The following is a 23,587-nucleotide window of genomic DNA, read 5'->3' as shown; positions in this document are numbered from 1 at the left end:
CAGCGCCACCCTGGGGACACCCACCCACCCACGCAGGGGGCGACAAAGAGCCGAGGGGAACACGCGGGGGTGGCACCTGCCCAGCAACACGCGTGAGCCCCGCCGAGACAAAATCCTTTAATAGCCAGAGACGAGGGAACGGTACAGGGAGCTCCACAGCTGGGGGGGGGCATGGGGAAACGGGGGGGCTGACCCCACCCCCCTGCTGGGCGCGTATGTTACACGAGGAAGCAGCATCTGCACATTTATACAGGGGGCACGGGCCCCGCAGCGAAGCACTTGCTTTTAAATTGGGGGGGGGGGGGTCTTGGGGACACACACACAAACACACAGTAGTGTTTTTACACTATGTACAGCCTTGTGCTTCTGGGGGGGCTGAGCCCATCTGTCTGTCTGTCCCATCCAGGGAAAACCCCGTGTTTGGGGTGCAGGGGGTCCCAGCTCTGCAGGGTCAGGGTCACGCTGGCGCTGCCCCCCCAGCCCCGCCGGGGGGTGGGGATGGCTCAGTTGTTCTCAAAGAGGGAGAGGAGGTCGTCGTTGCTGCTGCTGGGGAGGTCGGGGGGGCCCAGGTAGGAGAGCAGCTCGTCGGGGTTCGTCAGCTCAGGCAGGAGCTGGGGACAGCGCCTGTGAGCACCGTCCCCCCAGCTCCTCCCCACCCACCCCATGGCGGCCGGGGGTCGCACAGCAGGACCCCCAGCCCCCTCCCCACACGGTACTCACGTCCAGGGCCGGCTCCGACCCGTCGCTGGGCGCGGGGGGGAAGGCGAGGTCGGTGGGGTGTGCCGGGCCGGGGGGGCCCAGGGGGGGCCGTGCTGGGGCGCTGCGGTGGTGCAGGGGCTGTGCCGGCTGGCTGCCCAGCGCGGGGTTGTGCAGCCCAGGTTGCACCGGGGGGTGGGACGGCTCTATCCGCCCCGACGGGGGCAACTGGGGGGGCGAGAGAGCGCAGTGGTGAGACCCCCCCCAGTCAGAAAGCCCTTGGAGAAAGGGGGCTGGGGGAGAGGGAGTCCCCCACCCACAGCCCAGCTGACCTGTGCGGGGAGAGGGGGCACAGGGGGCTTCTCGGGGGCCAGGAGGCCGCTGGGGATGTCGGACTGGTAAGAGATGGGGGGGGGGTCCTGGCGTGAAGTCACTCAGCGTTGGTGTGCCGGGGGCACCGGGCGGGGGGAAGGGCTCGGGGAAGCCCCCGGGTCCCGGAAAGGTGGAACCTGTGGGAGGAAAGGAGGCGATCTGGGAGGGTTGGAACACGACAGGGCCCGTCCCCCTCCCCCGTGGGTCCCTCCGGTACCCGGGGCGGCGTAGTCGGCAGCGGCACCCGTGGGGGGCGGCGGCAGCGCCGGGAAGGGTGCGGAGCCGGGCCCCAGGGCCGCGATCATCTCCATGATGTTGGGCAGCACCATGTGCGTGGGGCTGAGCGTCCGGCACCGCTTCAGCGCCGGCCCCTCCGGTTCCTCCTTCACGTGGACATCGGGTTTGACGGGGACGGGTTTCCAGCTGCAGGTCGGGTCGATGGTGATCTCCTCGTGCTCCGAGCTGAGGACGGCACAGCGCAGGGGGGGTCAGGTTGGGGGGGTTGGCCGCACGGCCCCTCAGGGGTGGCACAGCGCTGGCCACAGACAGACGGAGCAGGGACACTTACTTCTGGATGTGGATCAGGATGCCCAGCATGTACTGGTCCACCTCCAGCCCCTCCAGCAGAGCCGTCTTACTGCAGGCAGGGAGAGGCAGGGTGAGGGCAGGGACCCCCCAGGCACGGAAACTGAGGCGCAGCCCCACTGGGCCCCCACTCACTTGCAGACAGGACAGCGCCATGTCCCCCTCTCGCAGTTGAGCTGCAGGTAGGACTCCAGGTCGAAGCACTGCGGGGGAGAGCGGCGGCTGAGCCAGCTGGAGGGGCCATGGCGGGGGTCACTCCCCAGCCTCCTGCCACCACCCCCCTACCTGTATGTGGCGGCAGTCGTGGCCCCTGGCCGGGAGCTGGATCCTCCGGAAGGTGATGGGACACTTGAGGGACACTTTGATGGCCGTTTGCTCCACGCCGTCCTCACCATTGGGCCCCGGGGTCCCCGGGATGGTCCCGCTGCTGAAGTTGCGCTTGACTTGGGGGGGAGAAAGGGGACGTACCGAGACTCAGAACTGGGATGCAGGGATGGGGGGGGCACTGTGGTGGCATCTGGGCACGGTGCCCTGTCACCCCAACATGCTGGAGCCCCTGGACCAGTGTCCCCCTCAACCCATTGCTGGAGCCCCAGGACCAGGGTGTCCCCCCCCGCAACCGTGCTGGAGCCCCAGGACCAGGGTGTCCCCTCAACCCATTGCTGGAGCCCCAGGACCAGGGTGTCCCCCCCCGCAACCGTGCTGGAGCCCCAGGACCGGGGTGTCCCCTCAACCCATTGCTGGAGCCCCAGGACCGGGGTGTCCCCTCAACCCATTGCTGGAGCCCCAGGACCGGGGTGTCCCCTCAACCCATTGCTGGAGCCCCAGGACCGGGGTGTCCCCTCAACCCATTGCTGGAGCCCCAGGACCGGGGTGTCCCCCCCCGCAACCGTGCTGGAGCCCCAGGACTGGGGTGTCCCCCCTGCACTGTGCCAGAGCCCCAGGACCGGGGTGTGTCCCCCCCGCACTGTGCCAGAGCCCCTGGACTGGGGTGTCCCCCCGCTGCACTGTGCCACATCTCCCACATTGAAGTGTCCTCCCCAGCCGTACTGGAGCCCCTGGACCAGGGTGAGGGTGTGTCCCCCCCAACCACACTGGAGCCCCCAGACCGGGGTGTCCCCCCCTCACTGTGCTGGAGCCCCCGGCCCGGGATGTCCAACCCCACACAGGCTTTGGGGTCCGGCGGTGCCGCTCACTTTTGGTGATGCAGTGCTCGGCGGGGAGCAGGCGCTTCTTGATGAGCCCCTGCAGCACCGAGCGCACCGAGGGCCGGTGCACCAGCTGCAGCACGAACAGGTGGGACTGCGGAGAGATGGGAGGGGGGGCGCTGAGCCACGGCCCAAAACGCCACCACACCCCCCGGGGACCCCGCGGTGACTCACGCAGCAGCAGGCGGTGACGGTGATCTGGATGGTGTTCCTGCCGGGCTGGCAGACGTGCTTCAGGTAGAGCGGCTTGTGGGAGGTCTTGTTGTCGCCGCGCTCGATGGTGAGCGGCGTGGCGTTGACGCTGACCTGCACGGACGCCGGCCAGTTGGTGTTCATCTGCCGGTCCTCGTGGTGATAGCACTTGAACTGCAGCTCCAGGTCAGGCCTGGGGAGTGGGCACGGGGGTGTCTGACAAGAGCCGCCGCACCGGGTACCACCGCACCGGGTACCACCGCACCGGGTACCACCGCACCGGGTACCACCGCACCGTGCCCCACAGCGCTGCGCCGTGCCGAGCCGCACACCATTATGCCATACAACGCTATGGCAAACTGTGCCACGTCACACCACGCAGTGCCGTGCTGTGCCGCGTAGCACCGCACCACCCCACGCCAAGACACACCGTGTCGCACTGCGCCACACCGCACCGTGCCACGCGGCCCACAGGCAGCACCGCGCTGAGCCGAACCACAGCACGCACCGCCGCGCACGGGAACGCGGCACCGCGCCACCGCGCCACGCAACACTGAGCAGCGCTGTGCGACAGCCGGGGGGTCACCGCGGCGCTGGACCGCGCTCTGACCGCCCCCCCGCCAGCCCCACCTCATCATGAGGGTCTTGTAGACGGAGTCGCGCAGCTGGAAGACGTGGTTGCTGACGGCCAGGTTGTGCTGCAGGCGGAACGGCTCCAGCACCACCCCGTCCCGCACCGGGAACGTCAGCCGCAGCTCCTCGCCGGGGGCCGGCCCTGCGGGGGCAGCGTCAGAGGGACCCCCCGACTGCGCCCGTCACCCCGCCCGGGCAAGCCCCGCCCACCACGACCCCACCCTGAAGGAAGCCCCATCCCACAGAGCCCCGCCCTGGTACCACACCCCAGTGTGCAAAACTCCTCCCACTCACAGGCTCCACCCCTATGGCAGAAGCTCCTCCCACTCAGGGGCCCATCCAAGCAAGAAGTCCCTCCCACCGACTGCCCCTCCCACTGTCCAAAAGGCCCCTCCCACTGAGGTCACCCCACCCCTATGCCAGAAGCCCCGCCCACCCCAGGAGGCCCCACCCTCCCAGTGGAAGCCCCTCCCACCAGAACCACTGCCCTGCCTCAAGCCCCTCCCACTGACCCCCCACCCTTCCCCAAAGCCCCTCCCCCTTTCCAGGTAGCCCCTCCTACTGCCTCTATCTGCTCTCTCATTGGGCAGCAGCTTCAAGGTCCCCTCCAACCCCCCCCCACAAACCCCTCGCTGTGGCCACGCCCCCTGTGCTGAAGCCCCACCCTTTTCCTCCAACTCGTCCCCGCAGCAGCCTGCTCTTAAAGGGGCAATGGACATGGGAGGACATGGTGGGGCCCACCCCAGAGCCTGGGCAGGACATCTCTGCGATGTGCCCCCCATAACGGCCCCCCACCCCCACCTACCCGCGGGGGACGGGTGCAGAGAGGTGACACTGGGCTTCGTGTCTGGCAGGAAGGGCGACTTCACGTCCTGACCCGGGGACACATAGGACGGGATCCCGCTGCCCGGCGTCATGGGGGGTGTGGGGTTCCCGGCCAGCGGCGAGCTGGGGTACCCCGGCAGCGACCGGCCCGGCTGCGGAGGCACCGCGCACCCTCAGCGCCCGGCCAGGCCCCGCCCCCCCACCCCACCTGCCGCCGGGACTCACCCCGTTAACGGCCGCCTGGCTATAGCCGCCGAAACCGCCGCTCTGCCCATTGAACTGCTCAGCTGGCTGCGGGAGGAGGAATGTCCCTGCAGGTGGCACCAGGGGACAGCAGCCACCCAGCACCCCCGCCCCGTGCCCACTGTCCCCCCTCCAGTACCTTGTAATAGGGTCCGGTGTTGCCCGAGGTAGACAGGTACTGGCCCATGCCCTGCTGCAGCCTGTGCCCGGGATAGGAGGGGGACGGAGCGGAGGACTGGGGGGCACTGAGTGGGTACTGGGCCCCCGCTGCAGCGTACTGCCCGCCCTGGAGATACGGCTGCGCCGGGTAGCCCTGCGGGGCCGGGGGGTCAGTGCTGGCGGCAGGGGCCGGTCCTGGCGCACCACGGTACCCCGGCGTGGACACTCACCTCGGTGGAATACGCCCGCTTGAGGCCCTGGCGGGGCAGCTGCTGGCTCGGCGCGGGGCCAGGGTAGCTGTGCTGGGGCAGCCGCTGCCCCCCGTACAGGGGCCCTGCGCCGGGCGCCCGCACGGGGCTCATGCCCACGGGGGAGACACCGGAGGGAGCCATGACGCTCGCCATGCCGGCTGGGCTCATGGCAGGGCTGCGGGGGCCGGCGTGCGGCAGGAACTGGCTGCTGAAGGGTTGTCCGGCGCCCATCTGCGGTGGGAGAGAGGGGGCGGTCACAGCAGGGCAGGGTCACAGCAGCGCCCCGGCTCTACCGCGGCCGAGCTCTTACCGCGCCGTACTGGCTCAGCTCCTGGCTCTGCTTCTCCTGCAGCGCCGCCACCGTTGCCGTGGCCGTGGCCGTGGCGGTGGCAGCAGCAGCAGCGACGGCGGCAGCGGCGGCCGCCTGGGTGAAGTCGGCGGGGGGGCGGCCAGCGTGCGAGGGGAGCCCCATCCCGCCGGGGCCGCCGGGGCTGCTGGCGTAGCTGGAGGACAGACAGACGGGTAAGGGGTGTGCGGTGGCCCCACAGCACGTGCCACAACGGGGGGCACAGGACCGGCCTTACCTGGCGGTGAAGCCCGGCGCGCCGGGGTAAGCGCCGCGGCCATAGACACCTGGCTGCACGTAGCCCTTCCCAGGTGCCCCCTCGGTGAACGGCTGCTGCGGCAGGAACGGCGGCGAGTTCATCCCCGAGCCGGTACCAGCCATGCCGGGCAGCAGCGGGGTGCTGGAGCCGCTCCCCCCGGGGCCCATGGGGCTGCCAAAAACCTGGAGGGTGTGGGGAGGGGGGGACGGCAGCAGGTCAAGGGGGGCGCGGGGGGTCCCCGGAGCGGGGGCTGGGGATGCTGCGGGTACCTGGCTCTGGGAGGTGTTGCTGACACCCCAGACGGTGGTTACCACGGAGAGGGATCCCGCCGGCTGATTGGTGCTCGGTTGCCAAGGAACAGCCTCGTATGCAAATGAACCATCACTAGAAAGAAAAACAAATTAATTAAGACAAAGGACAGAAGGACACACGGAGGCCACAGGCCGGGGTGGCAGCAGGTCCCGGGGTGCAGGGCCTCACCCGGAGGATTTCATGGGGTTCATGGAGTTCATCGGAGGCGGCCGGGCGCGCGACGGGGCTTCCGAGGTGGCGGCGGGACGGTGTCACCGTCACCGGGGCTGCGGGAGAGGAGGAACCGGCGGGTGAGGGGGCGGCCACCCCCCCGAGGGGACCAGGGACCCCGGCGGGGCCGAGGCCGGGGAGGTGACCCGGAGCCTGCACGGCCCCTCCGGCCTCCAGCACCGGGACCGGGTGTCCTGCCCGCGGCTGGCACCGGGAACCGGCCCCGCCGGGGGTGGGGGGTCCGTGTCCCCCCGGGAACCCCCCCACGTGGTTCCCCCCAAAATCCCCGTGGGCACAGACACCCCCACCCCGGTCCCGCCTCCGGGTGGGGGGAACCGCGGGGACTTTCTGGGGCCCACCCAGCACCGTCCCCCGCCCCCGGTCGGAGCCGCCGCTGGGTATTTCCAGCGCGGCCCAGCAGCGGGGGGGGCCCGCGGGGTCACCCCGGCGCTTTCGGTTCCATCCCGGAGGGCGGCACGGCCGGGGGGCTGACCCGCGGCGGGAGCCGGGCCTGCGCGGCCCCCGGGAGCTGCCACCGCCCGCCGGTGCTGACGAACCCCCGCTCCGCGCTCCGGGCCCGGCGGCACCGCAGGGGCAGGCCCGGGCTCGCCCCGCCGCTGTCATGGCAACTGCCCCCGCCGCCCCCGGGCACGGCGCCGGCGCCGGGTGGGGAGCGGCCCGCTCGTGGCGGCGCGCGGGGACCCGCCCGCCCCGCGCTCCCGGACTCACCGCTGCCGAAACGGCCCCAAAATGGCCCTGGCGGCGCCGGGCGCGCGCGGCTGCGCGGAAGCTGCGCGGGATTTTCAGCCCGCGCGCGGCCCCGGCTCCATGGCGGCGGGGGCGGGGCCACGCGGGGGGCGGGGCCACGCGGGGGCGGGGCAGGAGCGCGGAGCCGAACCGGGCCGGGCCCCCGACCCGAGCTCGCTCCGTCGCGCAACAATGGGGCCGCGAGCTCATCGGTGTGCACGGCCCCGCCCCCCGCGCCAGGCGCGGGCAGTCGAGCACCGAGCGGGAGAGCCGGGGGGGTTTGTCGTGACACGGGGGAGGGGGTGGGGGTGCGTGTGTGACCGCGCGTGTGACAAATCGCGGGGGTGACCGGCGTGTGACAGCGTGACGGGCGGCGCTGACAGCGGGGGCGGGACCCAGAGCCGCGTGTGACAACGTGTGTGGGGACACGGACCCGCGTGTGCCGGTGACACGATGTGCAAACACCCGGGGCGGGGGGGGCGTGCACCCCCCACGGTGGGGAGACCCGAGTGGCACTGGGGGCGGACTCTACATCTGCGGGTCACCCCCCCGTGCCCCAAGCCAGGACTCTCACGGGTGGACATGGTGCTGCCAAGTGTTTGTGGGGGCGAGTGGGGGGGACGGTGCCCCCCGGGATGGGCGAACCCCCCGCAGGGGCTCTGGAAGCTGGGGGGGCTCCAGGTGGGGGGGACCAGCACCCCCAGACCTGCCTGAGCCCCCCCCAACAGAGGCAGCGGCTGCAGGGGTGACTGCGACACAAGCCCACTGGACACCCCCAGGGACCAGCTCCCCCCTGGGAGAGGCGGGGACAGCTCATGGTCCCTTTTCCCCCTGGAGGGGCTGCAGCGACCCCGGCCCGGGCAGGACAAGGACTCAGGCACCAGCGTTGGGTTGTACAAGGTCTGTAGTTAAGGAGGGAGGGGGGACGAGCGTGGGACAGACAGACGGACGGACGGACGGGCGGGCACATGCAGCCGCCGCCGCGCTGGCGCTCAGGCCAGGTCCTTGAAGGCGTCGAGGTTGAAGGCCGTGTCCAGCAGCCGCTGCAGCTCCGTCAGGTGCGTCTTCTTGTTGCCAGTGGCGGGGGCGGCCGCCGGCTCCCGCCCCGCGTACCTGCCGGGGAGAAGGGAGGGGGTGAGGGTGGGTCTGCGCCCACGCCCCCCCCAGAGCAGCACAGCCGCTCCCCGCAGTGCCTACCAGACGGGCTTGGCGCGGTTGATGGTGGTGCGGAGCCGCGGTTTGACGTAATCATAGTAGCCCTGGTTCTTGTGCTCCTCCTGGCACCACACCAGCTCGGCCGCCGGGTACTTCTCAGCTTCTCGCTGGAGGAGGTCGAAGGGGAACGGGGAGAGCTGCGGGGACAAGGGACGGCGTCACGGCGGCGTCACGGGGGCTGTGGCAGCGCCGGCACGGGGGAGACCCCGCTCACCTGCTCCACGCGGGTGATGGCCACGTCCGCCTCCATCTGCCGGGCCTTGCGCTCGCGCGTCAGGTCGTAGTAAACTTTACCGGTGCAGAACAGGACGCGCTTCACCCGGTCGGGGCTCTGCGCCGCGGGGCCGGCGTCGGGGATGACGCGGAGGAAGTGGGTGCCTGGCAGGGGACGAGACGGCGCCGTCAGCGGCCGCTGTCCAGGACACCCCAGCCCCACCAGAGCCCCCCCAGACCCACCAGTACCGCGTCTGGTTCCCAGTACAAAACCGCTGCTGGGTTGGTGCCAAATCCAGTTTGATACTGGAATACGTAACAGTTCTTATTTTGATTAAGAAAGACGTGTTTGAGCATAGTTATAACGATCTAAAACTCACAGACCAAAACTGCAATTACTTTCGCACCAACCAAATACACGTGACATTCCAATTAGCTGTGTAGTTATAGAATTTGGATTCATATCCGAACTCAACCAGACCTAACCTGACCATGAGGCCTTCTCGTCAGTTAATTTTAGACTAATAACGGGTGAAATGTTAAAGTTAAGCACAGCTTAACTTTAATACAAATAATAAACAAGCTATCAGCAACTCGTTTTTAACTGTAGAACAAACGCTACCCTGGAATTGAGACGTCAACCACTGAGAGCTGATTATCTAGTGATTAGTGCTGAATTTTGTGGATGCGCTTCACTTAAACTTTGCTCGTTATCAGCTGATCTTAATCCAAACCCACAGCTCATCATTGAAGGCTCCACAAGACCCCACTCACTGAGCGTGCGTAGTAAGAAGAATGTTATAGGATTTGTATGAAAATATTGTATAGTAATGAGATTTGGGATCAATGATTGAGAATTTTGTATCGCTGGGATGCTGGTTTGATCCGGCATCCAGACTTGTACAACTCTGTAATAAAACTAATATAGAAACACAAAATTTTGGGTGGAAATCCCCTTGAGCTCATCGAGTCTCCTGTTCCCCCACCCCCAGCACTGCCCCATGTCCTGAGAACCCCATGTCCGTCTGTCCAGCCCTCCAGGGATGGTGACTCCAGCACTGCCCTGGGCAGCCTGTTCCAATGCCCCACAGCCCTTTGGGGAAGAAATTGTTCCCCAGATCCAGCCTCAACCTCCCCTGGCGCAACTTGAGGCCGTTTCCTCTTGGTCCTGTGTCCATGTGCAGGATTTCACTCCCTTGCATGCACACCAGGTGAAGAACCCTGGTCTAGGGACAACACCCTGGTCACGGCAGGGACAAACGTGCCACCGCGGCGCTGGAGGGGACAGCAGGACACGTGCCACGGCAGCACCGAGCTCCTGGTGCAGGTGCCGATGCAATCGGCCTCGCTTGGCCGCTCTCCCGCTGCCAGGCGGACTTTACCCCAAGTGATCAGCTCCTGCCCTTCACCCTTCATCCCGCAGAGCGGAGCCGGGGGGAACACAGCCCCCCCGCTGCTCGTACCTGGCAGCATGTCATCGAAGCTGGAGCGGGCTTCAGGGTGACGCAGCAGTGACTTCGGAGTGAAGATGATCAGCTGGAGCGGGGGAACAGGCAGAGCAAGGGGGTCAGTCTCACCAGAAACAGCCAACAAAGCGCACACCTGCTCCCCCCGCCCAAACGCAGAGATTTGTTCCGTGCTCTGCCAGGCTGGGCACCGCTTTCCAACAGCTCCAGCTTTCCCAGTCCGCGTTTTCCCTGGGGAAGAGGCTGAGGTGCTGCCGGGAGCTGCCTGTCCCACCGCCAGAGCTGAAGGTGAGCAGCTGGAGAGGGTTATTTGCCAATAACCACCAGGCCCAACATCTCTGACCTCCCCAGAGAGTGCGAGGGGCGGCAGCCACGGCAGCACGTCCTGTACCGAGCCAGCCCAAGCATCACGAGGTCCTTGGCCCAGGCAGGGGCAAAATGCCCATGTTTGCTGCCAAGAACAAGCCCACCCCGAGTCCCTGTGTGTCCCCAGGCTCGGCAGGGACACGGAGCTGTGGCACTGACCGGCTTGCGGAAGGGCAGGAGGATCTGGCGCCGCAGGACGTGGAAGAAGTTGGCTGGAGTGGAGCAGTTGACGACAATCCAGTTGCAGTCGTAGAGCTGGCGCACATCAAAATCGTCCAGTTTCTGCCTCGGCCAGCACGGTCCAGGGGGATTTCGAAAAACACAAGATGCTTCTTGGCCTCGCAGCTCCAGCAGCGGGGAGGAAAGCAGCACCCAGAGCCCTTCCCTCCCCCTTCTCTGCCCCCACAGAGCACCCAGAGTCACACAGAGAGCCGGGAGAGGCTGCAGGTGTGTGCCCCACCCTGGGGTGGCCACAGGGAGAACTGGGCTGAGTTCAGTGCACCCGTGACTGAGGCTGGACATGAGGAAGAGATTTGTGCCCCTGAGGGAGGTGAGAGCCTGGCCCAGGTGCCCAGAGAGGGGGTAGATGAACCATCCCTGGAGACATCCCAGGCCAGGCTGGACGGGGCTCTGAGCAACCTGAGCTGGTGAAGATGTCCCTGCTCATGGCAGGGGGGGCACTGAGGGGGCTGGGAAGGTCCCTTCAACCCAAATTATTCTGTGATTCTGTGGTTCACTCACAGGGAAGACATCAGGATCGTCGTTGCACATCTGCAGGAATCGCTCCGGGCGCGCAGAGGAGTGCTCAGGACCCTGCGGGGACCAAGGAGGGAGGGCGGTGAGCGGGGGACAAGGCTACCGGCCACCGCTGAGCTTGGCTTTGCTTATGGTGTAGGCGACATGCACGCCGGGGTGCCCGCGATCCGGAGGGCTCCTTACCATGCCCTCCATGCCATGGGGAAGCAGCAGGACGATGCCGTTCTGCCTGACCCACTTGGCCTGGCCAGGGCAGATGAATTGGTCGATGATGCACTGAGCGGTGTTGTGGAAATCCCCGAACTGAGCTTCCCAAAGCACCAGGGCGTTGGGGCTTGCCATGGCAAAACCCAGCTCAAATCCTGAGGGATTAGGAGAGAAACGAGGGGGATTAATCTCCAGAGAGGGCTCACGCAGCCAGGACAGCAGGTGCAGAACTCTCGCTCACCGAGGACACCGTACTCCGACAGCGAGCTGTTGCAGACGGTGTAAGGAGCCTGGTTGGGCCAGAGATGGTTCATGGGGATGCAGGTCCTCTTGTCCACGTTCTGGTCATGCAGGACATGGTGGCGATGGCTGGAAGAGATGAAGGCGTTAACTCCATCATCAGCCATCTGGGAAGGCCGGAATCAACCTTTACAGCCACAAAAAGCCCAGCTTTACCTGAACATCCCTCCTTTATGGCCACCAAAAGCTCGGCTTTACCTTAATGTCCCTTTTACAGCCACCAAAAGCTCAGCTCTACCTAAATGCCTCATCTTTACAGCCACCAAAAGCATGGCTTTACCTGGACATCCTCCGTTTACGGGCGCCAAAACTCAAGCCTAGCTGAATGTCCCTTTATAGCCACCAAAAGCTCGGCTTTACCTGAACATCCCCCCTTTACAGCCACTAAAAGCTCGACTTTACCTGAACGTCCCCCTCTCAACATCCTGGCCGCTCAGGCGGATGTGGATGCCCTCCTTGAGCAAGGAGCCGAACGCCATGTACTCTGCCAGGGCCCAGTCCACCGTGCGGTTCTTCACCATCTCCCCGCGGGTTTTCAGAATACGGCTCAAACCTGTCAGGACAGAAGCGGGTTTGTAGCCGGCACGGGAGCTCCAGCAACGCCGTGTTTGTTCTACAACCTGCCCACGGAGTGACAGACCACAAATGCCTGGGGCAGAAGAATAGATCCAGCTCTGCTGGAGGGATGAATCACAGAATTATAGAATAGTTTGGGTTGAAGGGACCTCCCCAGCTCCCCAGTGCCACCCCTGCCATGAGCAGGGACATCTTCACCAGCTCAGGGTGCTCAGAGCCCCGTCCAGCCTGGCCTGGGATGTCTCCAGGGATGGTTCATCTACCCCCTCTCTGGGCACCCTGGGCCAGGCTCTCACCACCCTCAGGGACAATGATTTCTTCTATTCAGCCTGAATCTCTCTCCTTAAGTTTAAAACCACCACCCCTTGTCCTATTGCAACAAGCCCCTGAACCTGCCCTTCTTATCAGCGCCTTTTAAGCACAGAAAGGCTGCAATAAGGTCTTCCCGGAGCTTCCCTTCTGCAGCTGAACAGCCCAGCTCTCTCAGCCTGTCCCACAGCAGAGCTGTTCCAGTCTCAGATCATTTCTGTGGCTCCACCGGCCCCTCTCCAGCAGGTCCAGGTCTGTCCTGGGCTGAGGACCCAGAGCTGGATCCAGAGCTCCAGGGGAGTCTCAGGAGAGTGGACTAGAGGGGGGGAGTCCCCTGGCCACCCATATCCAAGCTCTGTCACAGGTCCCTTCCTTCCAGGCCACATTCCAAACCAACCCCACATGTTGTGCGGAACAAACGTCTCGTCTGGCACAGCTTCTAAAGCTCCTACCTCCATGGATAGTGAAATCCTCCACCGGCACCGAGCTGGCCACTTGCCCAATGTGCGTCAAATCCTCTTCATTCAGACCGGTGGAAGGGCAGGTCATGCTGCGAGGTTGGCCGTCCAGAGTGAAGAAACCTGCAGGAGGAGGAGCAGTCCAGCACGTTGGGGGAGCAGAGAGCATCACCCCAGCTCCTCAGCAGGCTGATTCACTAGAAAATAGCCGCCATGGCTCTCAAGAAGCCCAGTTCTTTGTTAGTCACCTCCAAAATGTTCCTAGTGACTTACCAGGCCAGGGGGAGTCCAGCCAATGCTTGATGTGCAAGATTTTTTCATCCTTGGACCTCGCATGGGCCTCCTCACAGATCTTATCATATTTGGCAATTTCCTCCTGAAAGGCAGAACGTTCTTAGCAAGAGGTCTTCCAGTCGAGGGTGCCGAGCCTGGGGACCTCGATGTGAGCTTGCAAGGGTCACAGCTGGCCCCACAGCTCAGCCTGGGGGTCCCTGTCCCCCAGGGGACATCTCTGCTGCCATCCGAACCGACAACTCGTATTCAAGCCCATCTGGCCTGTGCCGCACTGATCACAGAACGATCCTTGAACTCAATGTTCCTGCGCTGCTCAGCGCTGGCACAGCCCAAGGACGAGTCGCTGCCAGGGCTGCAGCGCTCGCCCAACCCCAGCACAGCTCTGCCACCTCCAGGTGACAAGCACAGGGCCTGTCACATCCTTCACACCCAGATCTGAACCAAACAAGTAGTTTTCCCTGCAGTTTTCCCCCCAGTGGACTGTACCTCATACTCCAGCTGATTTACCACCCCCTGGGAAATCAGCAGCTCCGCGTATTTTTGCAGCACCGGCTTCTGTTTCCGGATCTGTTTGTACATCAGGGGTTGTGTGAACATGGGTTCGTCCATCTCATTGTGACCGTTGCGCCTGTAACAAACCTGCCAAGGAAGGGAAGAGCCTTTGAAAGCAGCTGCTTGCAACCTGCAGCTCCAAAAGCTGTCAGAGATAATGGGGTGTCTGTGCCAGAAGGGTCCAAACAACCCAGGAGGGACCCAAGCGTGCCCTCCTCGATGTGGGAGGCGAGGGAGGGCCCCATATGGAGACAGTGTCGCCCCTCTGAGTGCTACTGCAGCCTCGCTGACTTGATTTACACCAGCCCCTCCCTCCTCTTGTGTCAAAAAAGAGGAGGAAGAAGGGGGAAGAAGGAAGGGGAAAGGGGAAAAAGGAAGGAAGGGGGAAAAGGGAAGAGGGAAAAGGGAAGAAAGAAGGAGGAAGGGGAGAGAGGAGATGAAGGGGGAATGAAGGGGGGAGAAAAGAGGCCTCAGCTTTCAGAAAATACAACCCAAGAGGTATCACTGAGCATCCACACCAAAGCCACGGCTTTCAGATAAAGCCTCGTGCCACGTTTCTTACCAAATCCACCACCACATCCTTGTGGAAGGTGCTTCGCCACTCAGCTGCCACATTGCAGACGTAGACAACGGCCTCCGGGTCATCTGCGTTGACATGGAAAATGGGGGCGTTGACGACACGGGCGACATCGGTGGGGTATGGGGAGGAACGGGCCATACGGGGGTCTGTCGTGAAGCCGATCTGTAGCGGGTGAGAGGGAACAGGACCAGCACAGGGGTAAGAATTTGGAAAGCGGCACATGTAGCTTCAAGAGTGCTGCGGCTGAGCTGCGGGTTCCCGTCTTGTCCATCCCCTGCACCCCGGGCACCTGGGCTGGTCCCAGTGAGAACTGGTTTGTGTGGGGGCGGGACAGAGCAGCCCTGTGTGACCTCAAATACTCAAATACTGTGTATGGTGTTTGGCTTTGGGCCCCTCAGGCCAAAAAAGCCCTTGAGGTGCTGGAGCGAGCTGAGAGAAGGGAACGGAGCTGCTGAGGGGCTGGAGCACAAGTGTGATGGAGCGGCTGAGGGACCTGGGGGTTCAGCTGGAGAACAGGAGCTGAGGGGAGACCTTCTGATCTCTGAACTGCCTGAAAGGAGCTTGGAGCCAGGGGGGTCGGGCTCTGCTCCCCAGGAACAAGCGCCAGGAGCAGAGGAAACGGCCTCAAGTTGCGCCAGGGGAGGTTGAGGTTGGATTTAGGAACAATTTCTTCCCCAAAGGGCTGTGGGGCATTGGAACAGGCTGCCCAGGGCAGTGCTGGAGTCACCATCCCTGGAGGGCTGGACAGACGGACATGAGGTTCTCAGGACATGGGGCAGTGCCGGGGGTGGGTTATGGGTGAACTCAATGAGCTTGAGGGGCTTTTCCAACCAAAGTGATTCTATGATCTTGCATGCTGAGCATCAGGCTGCACCGTCTCAGCACCAGGCTGGACTCAAAAGCTGCTGGGTATAAAATTCCTGCTGCTGACCCCACGGTTGTGGCTCATACTGGGAATATTGGCTGGGAAACAGCTGCCACCCAGATCTGAGCCAGCAGAGATGCCCCAGGGACGCGGGAGATTTGCTCCTCACCTGGTTGTTCACCACGACGTGCACAGTGCCATGGGTGGTGTAGGAGGGCAGGTCGCTCAAGTGGAAGGTCTCATACACGATGCCTTGGCCGGCGAACGCAGCGTCTCCGTGCAGGAGGATGGACATCACCTGGGAGAGGGGAAGCCACCACGATCAGCCGCGGGGACAGCAGCAGGGACAGCCAGCAGAATAGGGGCCATGTCTTATCCCCATGAGTCTTCAGCATCCCAGAAAGAACAAGGAGCAGCTTGTCAAGACATCTGATGCTTTCTCAGGGGCTGGGAGTGGAGCCCATGGCCACCAGGGAGAGGGATGTGGCCACCAGTTTTCCCCTGTGCAAGTGCCACATGCTCGGGGCGCCTCACTCGGGCAGCAGAATGGCACCTGGTGCACAGTCCCATTCCCAAAGCAAAGCCTTTTCCTAACCGGATGAAGATGAGAAAAATGCCCCTTTCCCTCGGGCTTTCACCCCAGAAGAGTTTTTAGGCAGCAGCCAGGCTGGGAGCTCTCACCAGCTCCAGTGACGTTATTTTGCCATCGTTCCCGGGGCTGGCTGAGGATGTCACCTGTCAGACAAGGACAGTTTCTCTATTTATATACAGCCCTTGGGATGGAGGAGGATGGGAAGCACTTTTCATCTCACCCTTCCACTTCTTGGTGTTGCAGACAGGTCTGTGATGAATCAGACAGCAAGTAAACCGCCCCCCCCGGGTGTGGAGAGCTGCCTCCTGCTGCCGCTCCAGCTTTCCCTGACCCAGGAATGGTTCCCCCAGTCACACTGAGATCCTGCAGCATGAGGCTCCTGCTGCTGAGCCCTCCAGGCTGTGACGCTCGGGTTGGCTGTCAGAAATCCCTCTCGTTTGCCTGTTTTCCAACCAGGGGTTTGGGCAGCTGCCTGGGCACTGGGGAGGCCAAACCTTGAATCCTGGGGTCAGTTTTGGGCCCCTCACGCCAAGAAAGATCTTGAGAGGCTGGAGTGAGCTCAGAGAAGGGAACGGAGCTGGTGAGGGGCTGGAGCACAAGTGTGATGGAGCGGCTGAGGGACCTGGGGGTTCAGCTGGAGAACAGGAGCTGAGGGGAGACCTTCTGATCTCTGAACTGCCTGAAAGGAGCTTGGAGCCAGGGGGGTCGGGCTCTGCTCCCCAGGAACAAGCGCCAGGAGCAGAGGAAACGGCCTCAAGTTGCGCCAGGGGAGGTTGAGGTTGGATGTGGGAACAATTTCTTCCCCAAAGGGCTGTGGGGCATTGGAACAGGCTGCCCAGGGCAGTGCTGGAGTCACCATCCCTGGAGGGCTGGACAGACAGACATGAGGTTCTCAGGACATGGGGCAGTGCCAGGGGGGGAATGGGTGGACTCAGTAATCTCGAGAGGCTTTTCCAACCAAAATCATCCTCTGATTCAACTATGGGGGAGCAAAGTCAGGGTGACAGCAAGGGAAGCTGCACAGCAAAAAAAAAACAGCTGAGTTTCCTTGTTTTTCCACCAAAACCTGTCCAGCCGAGGCCACTTCACTGTCGCAGCACCACTCACCTTCTTCCCCTCTGTGTCCCCGCAGTAAAACTGCTCCGCTTTAGTTTTGCCTTGAACAACCGGATCAGCCGCCTCCAAATGCGAAGGATTTGCCACCAAGGAAAGGGTGATGTTCCTGTCGGTGACGCGGTTAATCCGCCGGTGGTACATTCCCAGGTGGTACTTCACGTCACCAGAGCCCTGATGGAGAGAAGAGTCACCCCAGGAACGTGAGCAGCTTTGGGGGCACAGAAAGAGACCTGAGGCAGGAGAGACACTGACCCCCCAGCCTGCGCTGGGGACACCAGGGCACGTGTCACCCCTGGGACGGGCAGGGACAGCCCAGCCCTGGCACCAACACAAAGGCTTCAGTCGCACGGGTGCGTGTGTGACGTGGAAATCCTTACGGCACCAAGTGACAGAACAAGCGGTGGCACAATCCGGCTCGCTCTGCACCGCTACAGCCTCAGGGACTGCACGGGGACAGGTGACAGCAACCTGGCACAAGCAGAGGAGGGACTCACCTCATCAGCCGCCTCCAGCTTGGAGTCGAACTGGCAGAAGATCTGCTCCAGCTCTTTCCTGATCACGTTGGCGAGAACATTCAGCCGTCCCCTGCAAAACAACAAGACAGTTTGTCGGCAACCAGCAGTGCCAGCCTGACACCGAGTGCTGACGGTGACCTGTCACCCCAGTGTCACGCAGAGGAGGTGGGACCAGTGGGGAGGGGGCTCTGCGGTGTCACCTGAGGAGGAGGCTACAGACCCCTCAGCAAATCGTGCTCTGCGATCCCAGCTCTGCCACCCCTCCCCAGATGAATTTCTGAACCACGATGAGCAGGAGAGCAGCCTGAGCTCTCTGGCTGAGTTTCACCATGAGCCGAGACCAGTTAGGGGACGGCACAAACCAGAGTGTCCCCCAGTACCGAACCCAACACCCCCAAGAAGTGGGACAGGGTTACCTGTGGGGCATCCCCATGATCACGTAATCCACTCCCTTCTCACTCGACTTATCAATAATGGTCTTTAAGGCTGGGATTAACACTTCACAGCCCTCCAGACCAAAACGCTTCTCCGAAGACCATTTCCGATGGAGGAATTCCTCAAATCTGAAAGGTAAAGGGAGAGTGGGGTGAGTGTCAGGGCTTCAGCCGAGGGCAGAAACCAGAGGAGGGATGGGGATGGCACCAAGGGAGCCACAGCACCACAGGACACTGGAGCAAGTGTCACACAGCACCCTGACAGCCTTCCCAAGGCCACCAAGATGATTCGAGGCTCAAACAGCTCTGCTGTGGGACAGGCTGAGAGAGATGGGCTGTTCAACCTGGAGAAGAGAAACTCTGGGGAGACCTTAGTGTGGCCTTTCTGTACTTAAAAGGGCTGATAAGAAAGATGGGGACAGACTTTTTAGCAGGGCCTGTTGAGACAGGACAAGTGGTGATGGTTTGAAACTAAAGGAGGGGAGATTTAGGCTGGATATAAGAAATTGCTGCCCCTGAGGGTGGTGAGAGCCTGGCCCAGGTTGCCCAGAGAGGTGGTGGATGAACCATCCCTGGAGACATCCCAGGCCAGGCTGGACGGGGCTCTGAGCAACCTGAGCTGGTGAAGATGTCCCTGTCATGGCAGGGGGGGCACTGGGGGGGTTGGGATGGTCCCTTCAACCCAAATTATTCTGTGATTCTATGATTCCTGGTCACCCCAGGCTGCTCCCGCTGAGCCCGGCTGGCCGCTCCCCCCACCTCACGACATTGTGCTACACTTAAATATTATTGTTAGACCTTATTCTTTCAAGATCATCCATGGGTCTGGGCTCTTCGCCAGCACCTGAGCCTGCCAGCTCACTGCCATCACTCTGCTGATTAAACCGAGCGAGACAGTTGACGTCAAGATGTGACTCAGGTGGTGACGGCATCGCTCCGGCTGGGACCAAACCTCCCCCCAGGAGCCAGGGAAGGCAAAGGGAAGGTGAGGACACCCCCCGGGCACCTGGTGGAGCGGACCAGCCTGGCCAGCAGCGTGCGTTTCTCTTCGTTAGTGAACTGCATGATGCCCGGGGTCTCAAACTTCTGGCGGATCCACTGGCACTGCTCCAGGTCGTTGATGAACATGAACTCCACGCCGATGTGCTGGCAGTACGCCATCTGCGCCGGGGAGGAAACAAGACCCGTGAGACAGCAGCCAGGCCTCCAACACCCCCTCCTGCCCCCTCAGAGATGTACGGGACCACGGGGCCGGGGGCTCCTTCATTCCTGCCCAGAGAAGAGTTTATTTTTGTTCGCTAACACCACATTTCAGAACCTAAAGAAACCCCTCTTCCATTTTTATGGTGGCTGCAATTAAGGGTTTTGTGAAAACAGCAGCTTATTTCTTGAATCCACATTGAAATAGGCATTAGTATTTATCCTAAAAGCAAATAATAGGTTGGGGGAATAGCTCCCTAGGACTGAAAGACAGGAAGTAGCAAATAAAGAAGTTGCACCAGGGGAGGTTGAGGTTGGATGTGGGAACAATTTCTCCCCCAAAGGGCTGTGGGGCATTGGAACAGGCTGCCCAGGGCAGTGCTGGAGTCACCATCCCTGGAGGGTTGGACAGACGGACATGAGGTTCTCAGGACATGGGGCAGTGCCGGGGGTGGGTTATGGGTGGACTCGATGATCTTGAGGGGCTTTTCCAACCAAAATCATTCTCTGTTTTTATGGGCAAGTGCTGCCTGAACACGGGGGGACCCGTGAGCAGCCAACACTGTGCAAGCCCCATTCTGGGCACCTGGTTTGAGCTGTTTTCCCAAAAAAGGGGACAGCCCATGGGACATGCCAGGATGCTGTAGGGCAGCTGGGACACCGCATGTGACCCAGCATCAAAATGTTTATTCCCCTTTCCCTGAGGGGCGCAGGATCAAACCCTCGAGTCCTTCATATTCACCTCGGGGGGGAGAGTTTTTCCCTCTCGGTGGCACCGGCTGTGATCAGATCCACAACCTCACTTCAGAAAATCAGCAAAACAACCTCCCCCAACAAATACTGAGGCTGTTTTTGCAGCTTATCCAAGACACTGACGCAGTTTTGCTTCCGCCAAGGTCACCCTGTCTCGGCAGAGAGCATCTGAGCAATCCTGCAGCTCGCCCAGGAGCTCTCAGACCAGGTATGAAATTGGGCAGAAAAGGGAGCAGGAGCTGTAACCCCCTCGGTCCTGGGTGGGAGCTGATCCCGCACCGAGACACCCCAAGTGACCCCCACGCTGTGCAGAACCACCCAGAGGGGGGATCACCCACCTCCAGCGCCTCCTGTGCTCCCCCAGCACCGTTCGCTGCTTTAAAGTTGAAAATGTAGCTGGTGAGGTTTCAAAAAATATAGTATTTCAAATACTTAAGACACTAAGAAAGATGGTAGATGAACCATCCCTGGCGACATCCCAGGCCGGGCTGGACGGGGCTCTGAGCAACCTGAGCTGGTGAAGATGTCCCTGTCATGGCAGGGGGGGCACTGGGGGGCTGAGACGGTCCCTCCAACCCAAACTATTCTGTGATTCTATGAGTATTTAGTTGTCTGGGGTTCGCTCCACCTTGGGGAGACCAAACGTGAAGCTGGAGGTAAGAGAAGAGCAGGTAACGAGTGGGACAAGCGCCGAGGAGCAGCTCCCAACCTGAAGAACCTAAAACCCACAGCTTGGCCCGAGTTGTGGGCAGCGGCAGCGCCCAAGACCTCCCAAAAAACCAACTTGTCTGCAAATGGGTCTCGTACAGCTCTCCCCCATCCCTCTCACCTCCAGGCGCCGGATGATTTCCCGCAGTGGAAGAGCCGATTCGTTTCCACCGATGAAAGTGGTTGTGGGCAAATGGAAAACCTTGTCGAGGTCGGATTCGTCCAGCCCGTAAAAGCCTGTGGGATTTTTCATGGGTGGGACAAGCGGAAGCAAGAGAGAGAAGGAAGGAAAAGGGGCCGGAGGGGGACACCATCACACAGGGACCGGGTGCGTTTGGGAAAGGTGGGGAAGGGCCAAAAGAAAAAGCAGCATAAACCCAAAAAATAAGCATGAAGGAGGTTTATATGGATAAAAACCGAGTGGTAATTAAACACAAAGACGTTAAGCACAGAACAACAAGGTTATTATGAAAGGTAACGCAGAAAACAAAACACAAAGTAATATATGTAGGCACGTAAATTGGCAATTAAAATCCAGGGTGAGAGTCAGGAAGTTTGTAGCCCCAAGAGGACAAAAACCACACCACAAATTATAACAGAGGAAAGAAAAGGACCAGAGGAATCAGGGAGTGACCGAGCACGAGGGAGGTGTTGCCACAGGGTGGGAATTAAAACCGAAGAGTCAACACAGAGAAAGGAACAGTTAAAATAGACGAAACAAACCCCAAAAAGGGAGAGAAAGAGAAAGAAAACGGCATCAGGGCTCGGCGACGGACTCTCCTGAATAGCTCAGCCCGGGAGCAGGGCAGCCAGCCCCAATTAACAGCCTTTTAATTAGAGGTTTAACGCAGCTCTGCTCAGCAATCCCCTTTGTGGCGCTGGCACCTCGGGGTTCGTAGGTGGCTCTGACTTACATGGAGAAGGCGCCAAACGTCGGATTTTAGGGCTGCAGGTGACCCCCCCGAACCACCTGCAGCTGTTACAGCATTGGCGGCAGCTCCACGGTACATATAAAAATATATTTATTTATATATATTTTAATATACATATATATTTTTCTATATAAAACGCACACCACCATATTGATAAACAGTTTTTGGAGCTCCTCTGATGGTGCTGGAGGTGCCTCAGCGACCGCTGAAGCTCATGGTTGTATTTGGGGAAACTGAGGCACAGAGGAGGAGGGCCAATGGACTCGCCCAAGTGATGCAGCAAGGCAGAAGCAGAGCGGGACGGGGGCTGCGGGGTCCCCAAGACCCTTCAGAAGCAGGAGCTTGGCTGGAAATGGAGTTCATCCCCCCAAAACTCCCACCGGAGCCGGGTTTCAAGGTGTTTTCTAACCCAAAAGAGGAGGCAGAGTTACCCCTGTGCCTCCCACCCTCCTCCAGGCAAAAGGAGGCAAAAATTGGCCCCTCTGGCAGCGGCCAACATTGAACTTCATCAGAAAAGAGCCTGTCCCTTGTTCACCGGTCGGGAACGGAGGATGAGCCGGAGACAGGGCTGGTCACGGCGCTTTCCTGCGCAGCATCGAGGAAACGGCCTCAAGTTGCGCCAGGGGAGGTTGAGGTTGGATGTGGGAACAATTTCTTCCCCCAAGGGCTGTGGGGCATTGGAACAGGCTGCCCAGGGCAGTGCTGGAGTCACCATCCCTGGAGGGCTGGACAGACGGACATGAGGTTCTCAGGACATGGGGCAGTGCTGGGGTGGGTTATGGGTGGACTCGATGATTTTAAAGGGTTTTTCTAACCTAAATGATTCTACGGCACTCGCCGGAGGCTGGAAATACCCCCAGCAAACCCAGAGTGGAGGTTTTGCTGGTTGGCACCACCATCCATCCCCTGCTCTGCCCGCATCACCCTCCTGGATGCTGCTAGTCCCAGCGGAAGGAGTTAAGCCAGGCTTTGGGGAGCTGAGCAGGCAGGAGCTGAGGGTTTGGCCCTGCGTCTCCAGGACTTCCCTGCAGTCCCTGTCCCTGATGTCCCGGGGAGAGGTGACATTAAGTGCAGCATCCCAGAGAAGCTGCTAGCTGGAGGCTTTAGGGAAACCCCACTAACTTGCCGTGGCCCCGTGGCACAGGGCTGCGCCACCATGGTTTGAAGCCTCAAGCACAATCCGCGAAGGTATCGGATTTTACGAGAGGGTTTTCAGGGCTCTAAACATCTCTGCTTCTGCTTTGCTGCAGCCTGCCAGCTCTTTTGGACAGCATTTATACCATCGGATGGGGGGGAAAGGCAAGGGAGGAGCTGCCAAATTTTCAATGGCACAAAACCAGGGCAGAGTTAAGGAGAAGAGAGCTTGGATTTTTAGAAGATTCAAACCGATCGGGTAGATTGAGGCTTTGTTGAATGAATATTCACAACAAAACGTGTACTCCAGCAAGGCGGGCATGCAAACACGCACTATGGAAAAGGCCAGCGAGGCTCTAAATTGGGGATTTCTACAGGTGAAGCGTCACTAACAAGCACCTACATCCAGACTTTTAGCGGGATAAATTAAAAATAAAGATGTTACAAAACTCAAGAGTGGTACAAGACGGGAGGGGACCGCTTTACCGGCTTGGTTCATGCCCAGAATAACCTATTCAAAGAGAGTCCTGCACTCCAGAGGGTTAAAGGCTCATTAATTGCATACCTCCTACTGTTAACACTCTCAGCCGCTCCTTGAACACTGCGAGGTCTGGGGTGGGCAGGGAGGGGGTGCAGAAAGGGAGAAGATAGAGAGACGCAGTCAAAGTTAGTTAAAAAAAGAACAAACCAAACCCGGGAACCGTGAAAACGAGTCATGGAAAGCACAAGTCAAAAAAAATACAGTATTTCAAATACAGTCGGAGGCGGAAGGGTTGGGATGGAGGATGACTACGCACTAGGAGGGAAAGAAATCCCGGTGGAAAATCTGGCGAGAGGGAGGAGAAGGGAGGAAAGTGGGGCATCGGAGACTGGGGAGCAGTTGGGCTGCATGGTTTGAGATCTCCTCTCAGCCGGCACGGAGCCACCACCAAAGAGCATCTTCCCCCACCAAAGAGCATCTTCCCCCACCAAAGAGCATCCTCCCCCACCAAAGAGCATCTTCCCCCA

General features: G+C 61.2%; 2 protein-coding genes across 5 annotated transcripts in view; both read right to left on the bottom strand.

The window, feature by feature from the left end:
• Positions 1-102: 102 nt before the first annotated feature.
• ZMIZ2 (zinc finger MIZ-type containing 2) lies at positions 103-7,161 on the bottom strand. The gene is given in 20 exon segments (XM_065041171.1): positions 103-611; positions 721-924; positions 1,029-1,112; positions 1,114-1,205; positions 1,286-1,530; positions 1,637-1,705; positions 1,789-1,856; positions 1,939-2,096; positions 2,850-2,955; positions 3,036-3,246; positions 3,684-3,828; positions 4,492-4,663; positions 4,737-4,802; positions 4,894-5,067; positions 5,144-5,395; positions 5,475-5,667; positions 5,749-5,951; positions 6,039-6,153; positions 6,250-6,347; positions 7,021-7,161. Coding segments are annotated over 19 exon segments (2,697 nt in total). The 5' UTR covers positions 6,282-6,347; positions 7,021-7,161; the 3' UTR covers positions 103-503.
• Positions 7,162-7,924: 763 nt separating this feature from the next.
• Positions 7,925-23,587, bottom strand: part of OGDH (oxoglutarate dehydrogenase) — a 32,591-nt gene continuing 16,928 nt past the window's right edge. For 2 of the 4 annotated variants that reach the window (XM_065041168.1, XM_065041167.1), the window contains exons 5-24: positions 23,145-23,189; positions 20,635-20,750; positions 18,859-19,013; positions 17,835-17,981; positions 17,398-17,488; positions 16,895-17,074; positions 15,365-15,493; positions 14,313-14,492; positions 13,685-13,837; positions 13,178-13,280; positions 12,899-13,027; positions 11,964-12,114; positions 11,503-11,630; positions 11,238-11,416; positions 11,040-11,111; positions 10,458-10,580; positions 9,930-10,002; positions 8,468-8,631; positions 8,236-8,390; positions 7,925-8,151 (exon numbers count right to left, since the gene is read on the bottom strand). In XM_065041168.1, coding sequence (XP_064897240.1) covers positions 8,031-8,151; positions 8,236-8,390; positions 8,468-8,631; positions 9,930-10,002; positions 10,458-10,580; positions 11,040-11,111; positions 11,238-11,416; positions 11,503-11,630; positions 11,964-12,114; positions 12,899-13,027; positions 13,178-13,280; positions 13,685-13,837; positions 14,313-14,492; positions 15,365-15,493; positions 16,895-17,074; positions 17,398-17,488; positions 17,835-17,981; positions 18,859-19,013; positions 20,635-20,750; positions 23,145-23,189 — 2,594 coding nt within the window. In that variant the 3' untranslated portion in view covers positions 7,925-8,030. The remainder of the gene's footprint in view (positions 8,152-8,235; positions 8,391-8,467; positions 8,632-9,929; positions 10,003-10,457; positions 10,581-11,039; positions 11,112-11,237; positions 11,417-11,502; positions 11,631-11,963; positions 12,115-12,898; positions 13,028-13,177; positions 13,281-13,684; positions 13,838-14,312; positions 14,493-15,364; positions 15,494-16,894; positions 17,075-17,397; positions 17,489-17,834; positions 17,982-18,858; positions 19,014-20,634; positions 20,751-23,144; positions 23,190-23,587) is intronic. The other 2 variants (XM_065041170.1, XM_065041169.1) reach the window with 1 other exon arrangement.

Source organism: Columba livia, chromosome 25 (genome assembly GCF_036013475.1).
Source record: "Columba livia isolate bColLiv1 breed racing homer chromosome 25, bColLiv1.pat.W.v2, whole genome shotgun sequence".
In the NCBI taxonomy this organism is placed as follows: domain Eukaryota; kingdom Metazoa; phylum Chordata; class Aves; order Columbiformes; family Columbidae; genus Columba; species Columba livia.
This window is presented reverse-complemented; position numbering and strand designations above follow the sequence as displayed.